This window comes from Octodon degus, unplaced genomic scaffold (assembly GCF_000260255.1).
Source record: "Octodon degus isolate 3935 unplaced genomic scaffold, OctDeg1.0 scaffold00017, whole genome shotgun sequence".
Taxonomy (NCBI): Eukaryota; Metazoa; Chordata; class Mammalia; order Rodentia; family Octodontidae; genus Octodon; species Octodon degus.
Genome location: NW_004524593.1, coordinates 14377421 through 14389004, shown reverse-complemented (window position 1 = coordinate 14389004; position 11584 = coordinate 14377421). Strand labels below are relative to the sequence as shown.

The window sequence follows — 11584 nt, the reverse complement described above, 5'->3', positions numbered from 1 at the left end:
GGCCAGCTCAGCCCACCAGGGGGCGGGGCTGGCTGGCATGTGGTGCTGGGGGATTGAACCGCGGTCCCTGATGCCTTGCCAAGCTTGTTCCAAGTAGGTGCTTTAGACCACTGAGCCATCTCTCCAGCCCCTAGAATTGGATTAAGACACTTGTGTTATGTTTTTTTTTGTATGTGTGTGTGACAGTTATGTGAGTAATAGCTTCTGCTTTCTTATTTTAGTCTAGAAAAGCAAAGCCAATGCAGCCAGGCAATTCATCTGCTTTGTTTTTTCCCGTAGCTGAGTGAGGAGTTGGATCAGGTGGTTGAGAACTCCGAGCAGGCTGACGAGCTGGATAAGGAGACCATTGAGGTCCAAGGTCCAGGTGCCGGACCAGGTGAGTAGATTCATTGTGGGTGTGCCGTGGCTGCTGCTGGAGGGAGTTCAGGATCCCCTCTCCCTGTACCCTCGTGTTGATGTTGCCCTAGTTCTAAAGCCATACATATTTAACCAGTCTGAGACTGAGGGGGTGGCTTTGTCTAGGCTGATGTCTTCTGATTCTCTTGTTTGAGCCAGTTCTCAGGCCAGGTCATGTGACATGGTGGCTTCTTCCCTGGGAAGCTGCAGACTGCGTCCCGGGTACTCCCAGACCCTTTAGGAGGTCTTCCAGGCCCCAGTGCTGAGATCTGCTGCACAGCAGGGTGTCAGCAGGGGCGTCATGGCAGCTCAGCCACACTGTGCACTGCATCATGGGATGCTGCTGCCCCAGCTTGCCCTGAGGTGCGGTATACTCCCCTAGCTGCCTGGAGTTGACTTCCCGGGCAGCCTCATCAGGCATGATTATAACCACTTCCAGCCGTGGGTGTGGAGCATGTGCTGCAGGTCCCTTCTCTCTCTGTTGGTGACCTCACCTAAGCCTGCCCTGCTGCTTTAATCCCTGCGTGTGCCCTTGGATTCACATGATAAATGCAAACTCCAGACTTGGTGCCCTACATGGTCAGCTGCCTGGACCATGACTCTGTATTCCTTCCTGCCATCGCCTGCCTGGATTTTCTTTCCTTCTTCATCAATGAATTCTTTAGCTGTCTTCCAGTTGCTGTTTTCTGCGATGCCTGCTGTGGCTTCCACGCACAGCTTCACTTCCCAGCCTCCAGCACAATCTCTGTGCACCTCTCCTTTGCAGGGCTGCTGCTTAGTGTGTAGTTTGTGAGTGTGTGAGTGACTGATGGATGGCTCTTCCGCTCTAGCGAGGCCCCATGAGGGCCGACACTGCTTCCTTAGCCCTGGCTGCTAATGCTAAGTGAAAGATCCGTGAGTGAAAGTGGAGGAACAAAGGAACAAATGGAGACCTAGGTAGACTCCAGCCTCTTGGGTGGGCTGGGGGAGGTCAGGTTCTGTTCCGTTATCTTCCTGTGTTACCATGTTTATATTCTTCAGGGAGAAGAATAAGACATGGAATTCTGTCCTTCTGCCTACTGCTTCGAAGGAAGCAAGGAAGCCGGGAGGGAAGCTAGAAAGGCAGCTGATGTTTCCCGCCCCCGTCTGCTGTGCCAGCTCTGTCGTGCCCATTGCCACATTTAGCTGCTTTCCTTCCCTTCTGCCTTGGGCTGTTCTTTGTGTCCCCATTCCTTTCCCTTTTTTTTTTTTTTTGGTACCAGAGATCAAACCCGGGACCTTGCGCTTGCCAGGCAGGTGCTCATGCCGCTGAGCTATCTCCCTGGCCCTCCTTTCCCTTCATCAAGGAATCTTTCTTTTTTTCTTTTGTGTTTTTGGTGGAACTGGGGATTGAATTCCAGCCCTTGCGCTTGCCAGGGAAGTGCTTATTCCACTGAGCCATCTCCCCGGCCCAAGAAGTCTTTCTTTTCCTTTCTTTTCCCCACCCCATCTTTCTTAGGTTTCGTATATGAGAGGAAGCATGGTATACTTCATATCTGTCTGGCTTGTTTCACTTAATACAGTGTCTCCTGGTTCCACCCGTTTTCCTCCAAGATACACGATTTCCTTACATGTGACCAATCCTCCCTTGCATCTGTTGCCAGCCTCCTGAGCGAGCCCACGTCTTGCTGTGACTAGTGTCACAGTGAATATGGCGTTCAGGGTTCTCTTTGGTGTGCGAACTTCATTTTCTTTGGATATTGTCTTGGTTACTTTGTTCTTGTTGCTGAGCAAACTACCTGATGCCCAGAATAAGCAAAGGTTTATTTAGCTCACAGTTTGTGGTTTCAGTCCGTAGGTGGCTGGCTCCAAGGCAGAGTGACACATGGCAGAGGGCAGTAGTTCATGGCTCAGAAAACAGCAAAGAGCAAGAGCAAAAAGGAAGGAGCCACAGAGGGCAAGCCTCTCTCCTTCCCTTATGTCGTGCGTAGGCTGCCTGCCCTGGGGTGGGCATAGTACCCATAATCCCAGCATTGGACCACGAATCGGTTACAAACTCTAGAAGGCGCCCCCCCCCCCAGTGACTGCATGAGGCTTTGGGGGGACATCAGACACAAACCATAACCGGTATATACCCAGGAACAGGACAACTGGATCATTTGATAGCTCGATTTTTAGCTTTTTGGAAATCACCATACTGTTTCCATAGTGGCTGTACCCATTTACATTCCTACCAACAGTGTATAAGCGTTCCTTTTTCTTACAACCATAGCCTCGTGTGTGTGTGTGTGTGTGTGTGTGTGTGTGTGTGTGTGTGTTTAATAACGGCCATTCTGACTGTGGTGAGGTGGAGTCCCGATGTGGTTTTGATTTGTACTTCTTTGATGACTACAGATAATTAAAATTTTAATTTTTTTTTTTTTTTTTTTTGGTGGTATCAGGGATTGAACTCAGGCTCAACTTCACTTGCCAGAGAAGCACTTATTCTACTGAGCTATCTCCCGACCCCTAAGACTTAAAAAAAAAATATAAAAAATTATTTTGTTAGTATATGTTTGCCATGCATAATGCTTCCATTCATCCAGGGAGTTGGTGTCAGACGATTAACGCTCTTAATCATTTTTTTATGTATCTGTTGGCTGCTTATACTTATTTTGAGAAGCATGTATTCAGAACATTTGCCCATATTGTGGTCACATGACTTGTTGTTTGTGTTAAGTCTTTGAGTTCTTTATTCCGGATATTAATGTTTCAGTTGCTACTTCCTTTACATCTGCTTTGATCTTTATTGTTTGTTTCCTCCTACTAATTTTGGGTTCAGTTCTTGTTTTTCTAAGAACTTGTGGTGCATCATTATGCTGTTTATTTGAGATTTCTTTTTTTGATGTAAGCCCTCAGTTCTTTTTTCTTAAGTTATTACTAAGCCAATATTTAACTCTACCAAAGTATTAATGACAGTTTGTTTACGTGCTCTTTACACAGCTGGCATTTAGGTAGCTTGAAATGCCAAACTCAGTGGTACTTGCTTTTGCTTACAAAATCTGCTCAAAGGTTATAGATGCCAGAAAACAGTATAAAAATATTACAGGAATTTTCATTGACATATATAGTTAGTACGAAAGTATTTTCCTTGAAGAAGGTTTTCATGGCTTGTTGTCAATGGGGAACAATAAAAAAGTTAAACAGTCCATCTCTTAATGAATAGAGGGATTTGTTTTAATGGTGTTTGTAAATAGGATATAATGTCCGCATCTTGTGCAGCAATTAACCTAGGAAAAATGTGTGCAGTGTGTTAACTATTGAAACTGTCCTACCAATTTGGTTTGAAACTGTCTCACTGCTATTTGTTTCTCAATAAAATTATGAAAAAAAGTTAAACAGTCCAATAAGTAAAATTTTACTTTTTAGATTATACATTGTTTTTTTTAAAATGTGTGAGATGTTTGAGGAAGTAGACTGTGAGGAGTCCAGATGCTCATTCAGCAGCATCTTGTTTAATCTCTAGCTCCACCTTCTTGCCGCCCCTGCTGTGTGCTGGTCCTGGCTTTGCCTATCTCAGCTGAAAGCCAGGACCGTGAGGTAGGAGCCATGGAGTTGTCTCGGGAGGAATCTGGTCGGGTGCCGCCTGCTGTCAGGGACTCCAGCCCAGGCGATCGCACAAGAGGCCTTGTGCCACCGACCTGCTGCTGGGCGCAGGTCTATCCTGCCTTTCTGCCCAGGAGGGTCTGTACTGATTTCCCCTTCTTCGCTGATCTGGTAGTCATCTTGTAACTCGGAACCCTTCCGGACAGATTTGCTGATAAATTTCCTGTTGTACTTTTCTTGAGATTCCATCTCTGCTCGGTTTCCAGATCTTCATTTCTTGCTTCCGTCTGACTTCTTGCCTGCTTGTGTCTGTAAAAGCTGCCTAACGTGCTGGCTGGGCGAGGGCTCGTGCCAGTGCCGTGGTCACGCCTGCTGCCACTCCTTGCCTCGCTCATTCTTCTCTCTCCCTGTCTGTTCTGCTTTACCATAGTCTACCCTGTTCTCTAGGACATTAACCGAGTTTTCTGAAGCTGTTCATTGTCTTCCTTTTTTTTTTTTTTTTTTTTTTGGTGCTGGGAATTGAACTCGGTGCCTTGCACTTACCGGGCAGGTGCTTGTGCCACTGAGCTATATCCTCTTCTGTTTGCTTTTCTGTTGAACCTTTTAACTTGGACTTTTCCAGTTCAGGCTATTCCTACCAGTCCTCAGGCCTGCATCTGCTGTCCTCAGGGACTTCCACATTGTTTCAATTCTCTATCAATATCCCTCTCCTCTTCTCCTTGACTGTTCTTTATTTCTTTACACAACCCACACCCTTGGGCTCTTCTCTTCTTGTAAGGCAAATCGCCAATTGTAGGGTTTTCATTTCTTTTTTATTTTTCATGTTTTAATGGATTTCACTTCTTATTGTCCTATGACTACGCTTTCCATTTCTTCTTCTAAGTACTTCTCAGTGGCTTATTTTAAGTTCCGTTAATTCCTTGTGTGAGTGAGCCTGTTCTGAATTCACACTAGGCTCCCAGTCTTTTCCCTCCGGGAAGCCAGCTGCTGCAGCGCTCCCTCTGCTCCGGCTCAAGCCTGTGGGTGAGGCAGTTTCCTGTGGGAGCGGTGGCCCCTGTTGGGCACCAGGGGTTCCCTTGTACGTGCTCGAGGCTGGCTTTGCTACTGAAGGGCTCTGGCCTGGCTGCCCCGGCATGATGGGAGCCCCAAGCCCTTGTCCTCAGCAGTCTGTGCTGTGGGCTCAGATACCACAGGGAGAGGCAACAGCAGGAACCACAGCCAGTGGTCTCACCAAGGTACAGTGGCAGAGTGGCAGCGGCAGTTCCTCTTCTGCTGTGGTGGCAGTGCCCCTCCTGTGCCCCACTTGTTCTCAGCAAAGGGCGAGGGCAAGGTTTTTGGGGGCTCATGGGCATCTTCTGTGGCCTTACTGCCAGTCTCAGAGGGCAGGCTCCCAGTCTGCCTAGACTCAAGGGTGGCACTCCCCCCCCCACCTCTGTTGTGTTACCTGTCCCTTGCCATGAGGTGGCCCAGTAGCCCGGCTTGGGTCGGTCGGTCTGCAGAGCCCAGTTGGGTTCTAGTGGGCAGCATCCTGCCCAGGCAAGTCAGTGGGCTGTCTGGGGTCCCAGAGGTAGGAACATGCAGGGTCCTGACTCCGAGCACAGCCCAGTCTCACAGTAGCTGCCTTCTTGAGAGGACTGGTGGCTGTGTGTCCCGGGGGTCCTCTTGAGAGATGGTGTGGCTTCCTTTTCCAAAGCAAAGCGACTATGTGCCTTGCAGCTTCCTTATCTAAGGGGGCGGCAGCCTGTGAGGGTCAGAAATGTCGTGCAGGCCAGCTGGCTGGCACCTGCACTGGCTACTACGGGCGGACTCTTTCATCCTTGGCTGTGGAGGGAGGGCCCTCCTGAGCTGTGGAGCTGTGTGGCAGAGGCTCCTGTGGTTTTCCTGTGCTTTCGTCCCAAGGCTCAGTTGCATAAACTTCCAGTCTCTTGTCTTGTTGACTCCAGGGTTGCCAATGGTCACGCATCTCAGCGTGTGCCTTGCGTGTGTCCTTCAGTTCTCTGTGCAGGAGGATGCGTGCTGGCACATCCATTCTATGGCCTGCTGTGGCACCATGGGCATCCTTGGATGGGAGCCTTGTATGCAAAGGGTGGTGGTGTGACTGCCTCAAGTCCTGAGGCTTCTGGGAGAATCCTTTGATTTCTCCCTGCCTTTGTTTTCTTTTGTTTCCATAGCAAATTACCACCAACTCACTGGCTTAAAGTGACATTTTACCACCTCCTAGTTCTGGAGGTCGTGGGTCGAAAATGGGGTCACTAGGCTAAAAATGCCCCTGGGCCTGAGTGTTCCTGGAGCTCTGGGGTACAGTCCGGTGTCCTGGCAGCTTGCTGGGAACTTCCTGCACCCCTGGCTTGTGGCCCCTTCCTCAGTCCCAGTGTGCCATCCTTCTGAGCCACTCTCCCCAGCCCCTGATCACTGAGGGTGGTTCCTCTTGCCCCTCCCCCCTATTTTGGGGCACACATGGGTTGGTCTCCACCACTGCACTGGGGTGGACCGAGACTACAGAGGTTGTGCTAAGCTGAGGTGTGGCCTCACTCTTAAGTGGTGCATCTACTGAAAGTTGGGACGGGCAGGGGAAGGGGCAGGCGACCAGAGAACTTGTCCCTCCTTTTGCGCCTTCCCTGGCCTCTCTGATGAGGGCCTTTTCTTCCTAAATTTATGTTTTCTTTCTTTTTTTTTTTTTTTTTTTTTGGCAGTACCAGGGATTGAACTCTTGCTGGGCAAAGCGCTTACTCTACTGAGCTATCTCCCTGGCACCTAAGTTTATGTTTTCCTTTGTGGCACTTAGCCCAGTTGACAAAGATAGAGGATGGGGGTGCGGGGAGAAACCCATACCTGAACGTGGTGCAGCTCCTGGCCTGGGGAGGATGGGCGCCCCCAACGTGACCTGGTGTGTTACTGCAGTGGATACTGGCAGTAAACCGGGTCATGAAGAGAAGTTGTTTACTTTGGCTGATACTTTTGGAGATTTCAGGCCCTGACCAGTGGCCATGTTGCCTTGGGGCCTGAAGTGACCGAAGGGTGCACAGGGTGGAGCGCATGGTAACCTGGTAGCGGGATAGAGGGAAGAGGAAGGGGGCTGATGCCTTAGGTCCCTTGCCCACAGTTTAGTTTCCAGCCCCGCCCAGCATTGCCTCTGGTGTCTTAGGCTTTAATACACTGGCCTCAGGGCACATTTAGATTACAGCCCTCAGTGATGCTGCTCCAAAGTCCAGGGAGATAGCTCAGAGATTTAAGTACCTGCCTGCCAAGCACAAGGACCCTGGTTCAATCCCCGGTACTGCATACCCATTTGGCTGGGTTCTAGGCACATCCTGCAGGGCCTGACACCAGTCATGGTGGTGCATGACTGTAATTCCAGCGCTGGGGAAGCTGAGTCAGGAGGATCACTGCGAGTCTGAGCTGCGTCACAAGACCCAGTACCAAATAAATAAATACTTAAATGAGATGCAGTGTCCACGTTCAGACGTAGCCCAGAGGTAGAAGTGACCCGATTCCCATCCACTGCTGAAGGGAGGGATAAAGTAGGTATATCCATGTGATGGGATATTGCTCAGCAGTGGAGAGGATTGAGGACCCTGGTCCCTGCTTACAGCACGCAGGACTTCTGAAGGCATAGGGCATTAGTGAAGGCAGTCAGATCAAAGGCTGCACATGTGATTTTGTGCCTGTGAGCTGCTGGTGGAGACAGGAAGTGGGTTGGTTAGTGGTTACAGACACGAGAGGAGGAGTGACCACTAGGCCAGGCTTTGGGGATAGTGAAGGTGTTCTGTAGTTAGACAGTGGTGATGGTTCCATGCGAATTCCCCGAAGGCCCCCTGATGGCCCAGCTGACAGTCAGGAGTAGGTTTGGGCTCATGAAGTAATTCTGTCAGGGATTTTATAAAAATATATAAATTACAAGGCATGATCAAAATACATGGTGAATGGTAGAATTTATTAAAGACATTGCCATTAATTTTCCTCAAAATACTTCGTGTCACTACACACTTATCCCATCATCCTTGTCACTTTTTTCTTTTTTTAAAAAATGTATTTGGTTGTTGCAGGGTCTCACTGCGCAGCTTGGACTCGTGGTGATCCTCCTGATTTCAGCCTCCTCAGAGCTGGGATTCCAGGCGTGGGCCACCATGTCTGGACTCAGTCTCTGGCTCAGCCCACCCTGGGGGCAGGGTTCGAACTGTGGTCCCTGTGCTTGCCTAAGCAGGCGCTTTAGTCCCCTGAGCTAGCTCTCTGGCCCCCTTGTCACTTTCCGAAGCAGTTCTAGACTAGTCCTTTTGCCTGAGTGTTTTCATAGGGTCCGATAAAGTAGAGTGAGTGCGGCTGCTGAGCTCCAGCCAGGCTAAAGACATCGTGGTGGGGCCGCATCTGCTGTGTGCACTGTCTCCGGCACTGTGCCGCTTGGGGCTCTTCCCGAGTGTCAAGTCATTACGAAAGGCAAGTGTTCTGAGTCAATTCAGGACATGCAGGCGGCCATGATGATGCACCTAAGAGGAAAGAGGATGTGCAGAACTGCTTCAGAAGTGGCAAGAGCCGTGGGATAAGTGTTCAAAGCAGGGGGAGGTGTTTTCAGGAGGAACTACGTGACAATTCGTTTTCCACTTTATAATTTTTTTATGTATCTAGTACAGGGTCTACAGGGTCTCACTACACAGATCGGACTCGGAGTAATCCATTTTCCTGTTTTCAGCCTCCCAAGCCCTGGGATTACAGGCATGCACCACCATGCCCAGTCTCAATTGCCATCTCAGTGCACCCCAGGGGTGGGGCCAGCACAGCATGCTGGGTATCAACCCCCCGGCCTCTGCATCTGCCTAAGCAGGCGCTTTAGTCCGCTGAGATATCTGTGTGTGCTTTTTTTTTTTTCAGCTGGGATATCTGTCTGGCCTTGTATAAATATTTTTAAAAATTCAAGCATCTACCCTATTTTTCAGATACATGTTTTGGTTTCTTAAGACTTCTCTAGTGCAAGGGCCTGAGTTCAATCCCTGGTTCTGCAAAAAAAAAAAAAAAAAAAGATGTGTTACTTTTGTCTTTGTGCATTTGCATAGATACAAGAATGTATACTTCTAAGACACATTCACCCAGCTTGTCACACAAAAGCTATTCTTTGGTGGTCTCACTGCACAGTACATGGGGCATTTTATCAAATAGCTAGCAACTTTTTTTTAAGATAAAAATGTAATGGTGTCTAGTTTCAGAATTGTAGAGTTGCTTATGGCAAGTATGGTTGGTAAGCGCCTCTGCAAGAAGTCACCATTAAATGACCTTTTGTTGATACCCTGGATTTGCTTTTAGAATTTTCAAGAGCAAGTAGAACAATTGTATCTTTTTTCCTTACCAAAGACATTTCAAGTCATGTGTTCTGGCTTATAGCAGGACGGGCACCTGATGACAGTGCCATTAGTTGTCCATCTTAATTGTATTCTGGATTACATTGGGTTTTTTTTAAATGTATTTAGGACACGGTCTACAGGATCTCACTATGTAGATCGAACTCATAATGATTCTCCAGTTTTTATTCAGCCTCCCCAGTGCTGGGATTACAAGTGCACCCGACCACGCCCAGTCTCAATTGCCATCTCAGCGCACCCTGCAGGTGGGGCTGGCATGGCTCCCTGGGGATTGAACCCCAACTGCTCCGCTCTGCCGAAGCAGGCGCTTTAGTCCGCTGAGCTGTCAGGCCAGTCCTTGCTTACATTGATGATGTGATGTGTAAGTCGCCTTCAAGATGCCTGAGACTTCTCTGCCTGTTGGAAAGTTACAACCTTTCAGATGCTTTTTTTTTTTTATCATCACTTGCGACCTCAGTTATAGTAGGAGTGCTCACCTGTTGTGTAGGGCATGGGGACCCTACGACTCTTTCTGTTCCTGCCGGTTATGGCCGTGGGATCTGTGGCTGTGGACAGAGTTTTGTCTCGCTTTGGTCATCAGCGTTCCTTCAGTTTTATCTTGTGATCATCTTTTCAGTCCCCAGGAGACTGTAGCAGCCTGGTACTGGCCGGCAGGTCACGCCCAATGTGTTCTCACCTGCCTGGTTGGCAGGGAGTACCTTCCAAGCAGGGTACTGTGGTCACGTTCCTGGCCATGCCTCTGTGCTTTGAGTCCTGTGGCCCCTAATGGGTCAGGCATCAGTGCCTGGGCTGGGAAACCATCTGTAGGCGGGGCATGAAGGAGGGCAGTGCCTGGAGATGTGTCCTGGGGGCACCCTGAACAGGGCGTTCTGGGGAGGAACAAAAGCAGGAGTCCAGAGGGGGACATCAGGGTACTGTGGGGCAGCATTCTGAAAGGAGTATGGACAGAAGTAGGCAGCAGAGCTGTGGCGAGAGAGGAATCTAGAGCCCCTCGAGGCAGTAGGAGAAAGACACATGGTAGCGGAGGCAAAGGAAGTAGAGAAACGATTTACGGCCGTGGGATCTGGACAGCTGTGGACAGAGTTTTGCCCTGCTTTGGTCATCAGAGTTCCTTCAGTTTTATCTCATGATCATCTTTCCAATCCCCAGAGAATGTAGCAGCCTGGTACTGGCCAGCGGGTTGGCAGAGGAAGCAGAGTTCCTTTTGGCCAACTTGAACCACCGTGTACCTTGGTGGCTTCGCTCTTGGCCACCGGGGCGCTGTCTGCGCTCACTCCTGTGGCTGCGGGGTGCATCTACACACCCGGCTGCTCTGTGTCCCCAGCCCCGAGGGCCTCGCGGGCACGTCTAGGGATTTGTACTCCCGTGTAAATAAGCTGGAAACGCTAAAATCTTGCCTGGAAAATAGGAAAGAGCACTGATTCACAATTTTACATGCCTGAAATGGCCTAGTATTTGCTGTTGAACTGAGTTAGCACTGTAGGAATGCACTCACCCAGTATTTGGAAATGCTGTGGTCTAGTATGAAAGAAGCTGTCTTGTCCGCCTCTGCTTTATTCTTTGTTAGTGTATGTTTGAGATGCATGCTAATTACATTCTTCTTGGAAGATCAGTCTGCTTTATTTTTAGCATGTATTTCTTCCTGGCTCCTTGTTAATTAAGAAATTGCAGTTCCACAGCCTTCATTTTTGCCATCTTCACCATCAAAGGCACCATTGTGGGGCGGGTAGAGAAGAGAGTTTGGTTCTTCGCTCATAGTCACTGCAACCAGTAAGAAGCCGCTGCTGGGTAATGCATCCTGCAGCATTCCCTCATGTATTTTTGAAAATCCCAGAAAAACTGAAACAGTTATTTTCACAGCATGAATGTCAGGCTTCAGGAGCAGGAAGCATCTAAGCTCACAGCGTAGTTAACAGAACTCCGCCTTCTGCGTGCTCTTGACCCACAGGCTGTTCTGCTGAAGTGAGTGAGCAACGGAGAGCACGTTGCTCGTCCGCAGGATTCCCTTGCCGTAGGCTTGGGACTAATGTGGCTTTCTTAACGACCCGGGCCGTTCTCCTGGAACATCTTGGCCTCCCTTCTAGGTGACGCAGGTGACACACATCTATTTTATATCCTTGCGTCTTTCTGAGTTCTGTGACAGTTTGTAGCACAGTGTTTCTCTCTTGGTACCTCCCTGAAGCACCAGAACAGTCTTGCCCATAGAGCTGTTAGATGCCTGTTTGTAGAGGTGACTAAGGAATGACTGCCTTGTCTCTACCTACCTAGGACACTTTGTTCTGTGCCAGCTGGCC

The 11584-nt window shown here is 49.2% G+C and overlaps 1 protein-coding gene across 2 annotated transcripts in view; it reads left to right on the top strand.

The window, feature by feature from the left end:
- The window catches only part of Tmem206 (transmembrane protein 206), a 27941-nt gene that overhangs the window by 2979 nt on the left and 13378 nt on the right, over positions 1-11584 (top strand). For both annotated transcript variants that reach the window (XM_004626853.2, XM_023710178.1), the window contains exon 2: positions 280-376. In XM_004626853.2, coding sequence (XP_004626910.1) covers positions 280-376 — 97 coding nt within the window. The remainder of the gene's footprint in view (positions 1-279; positions 377-11584) is intronic.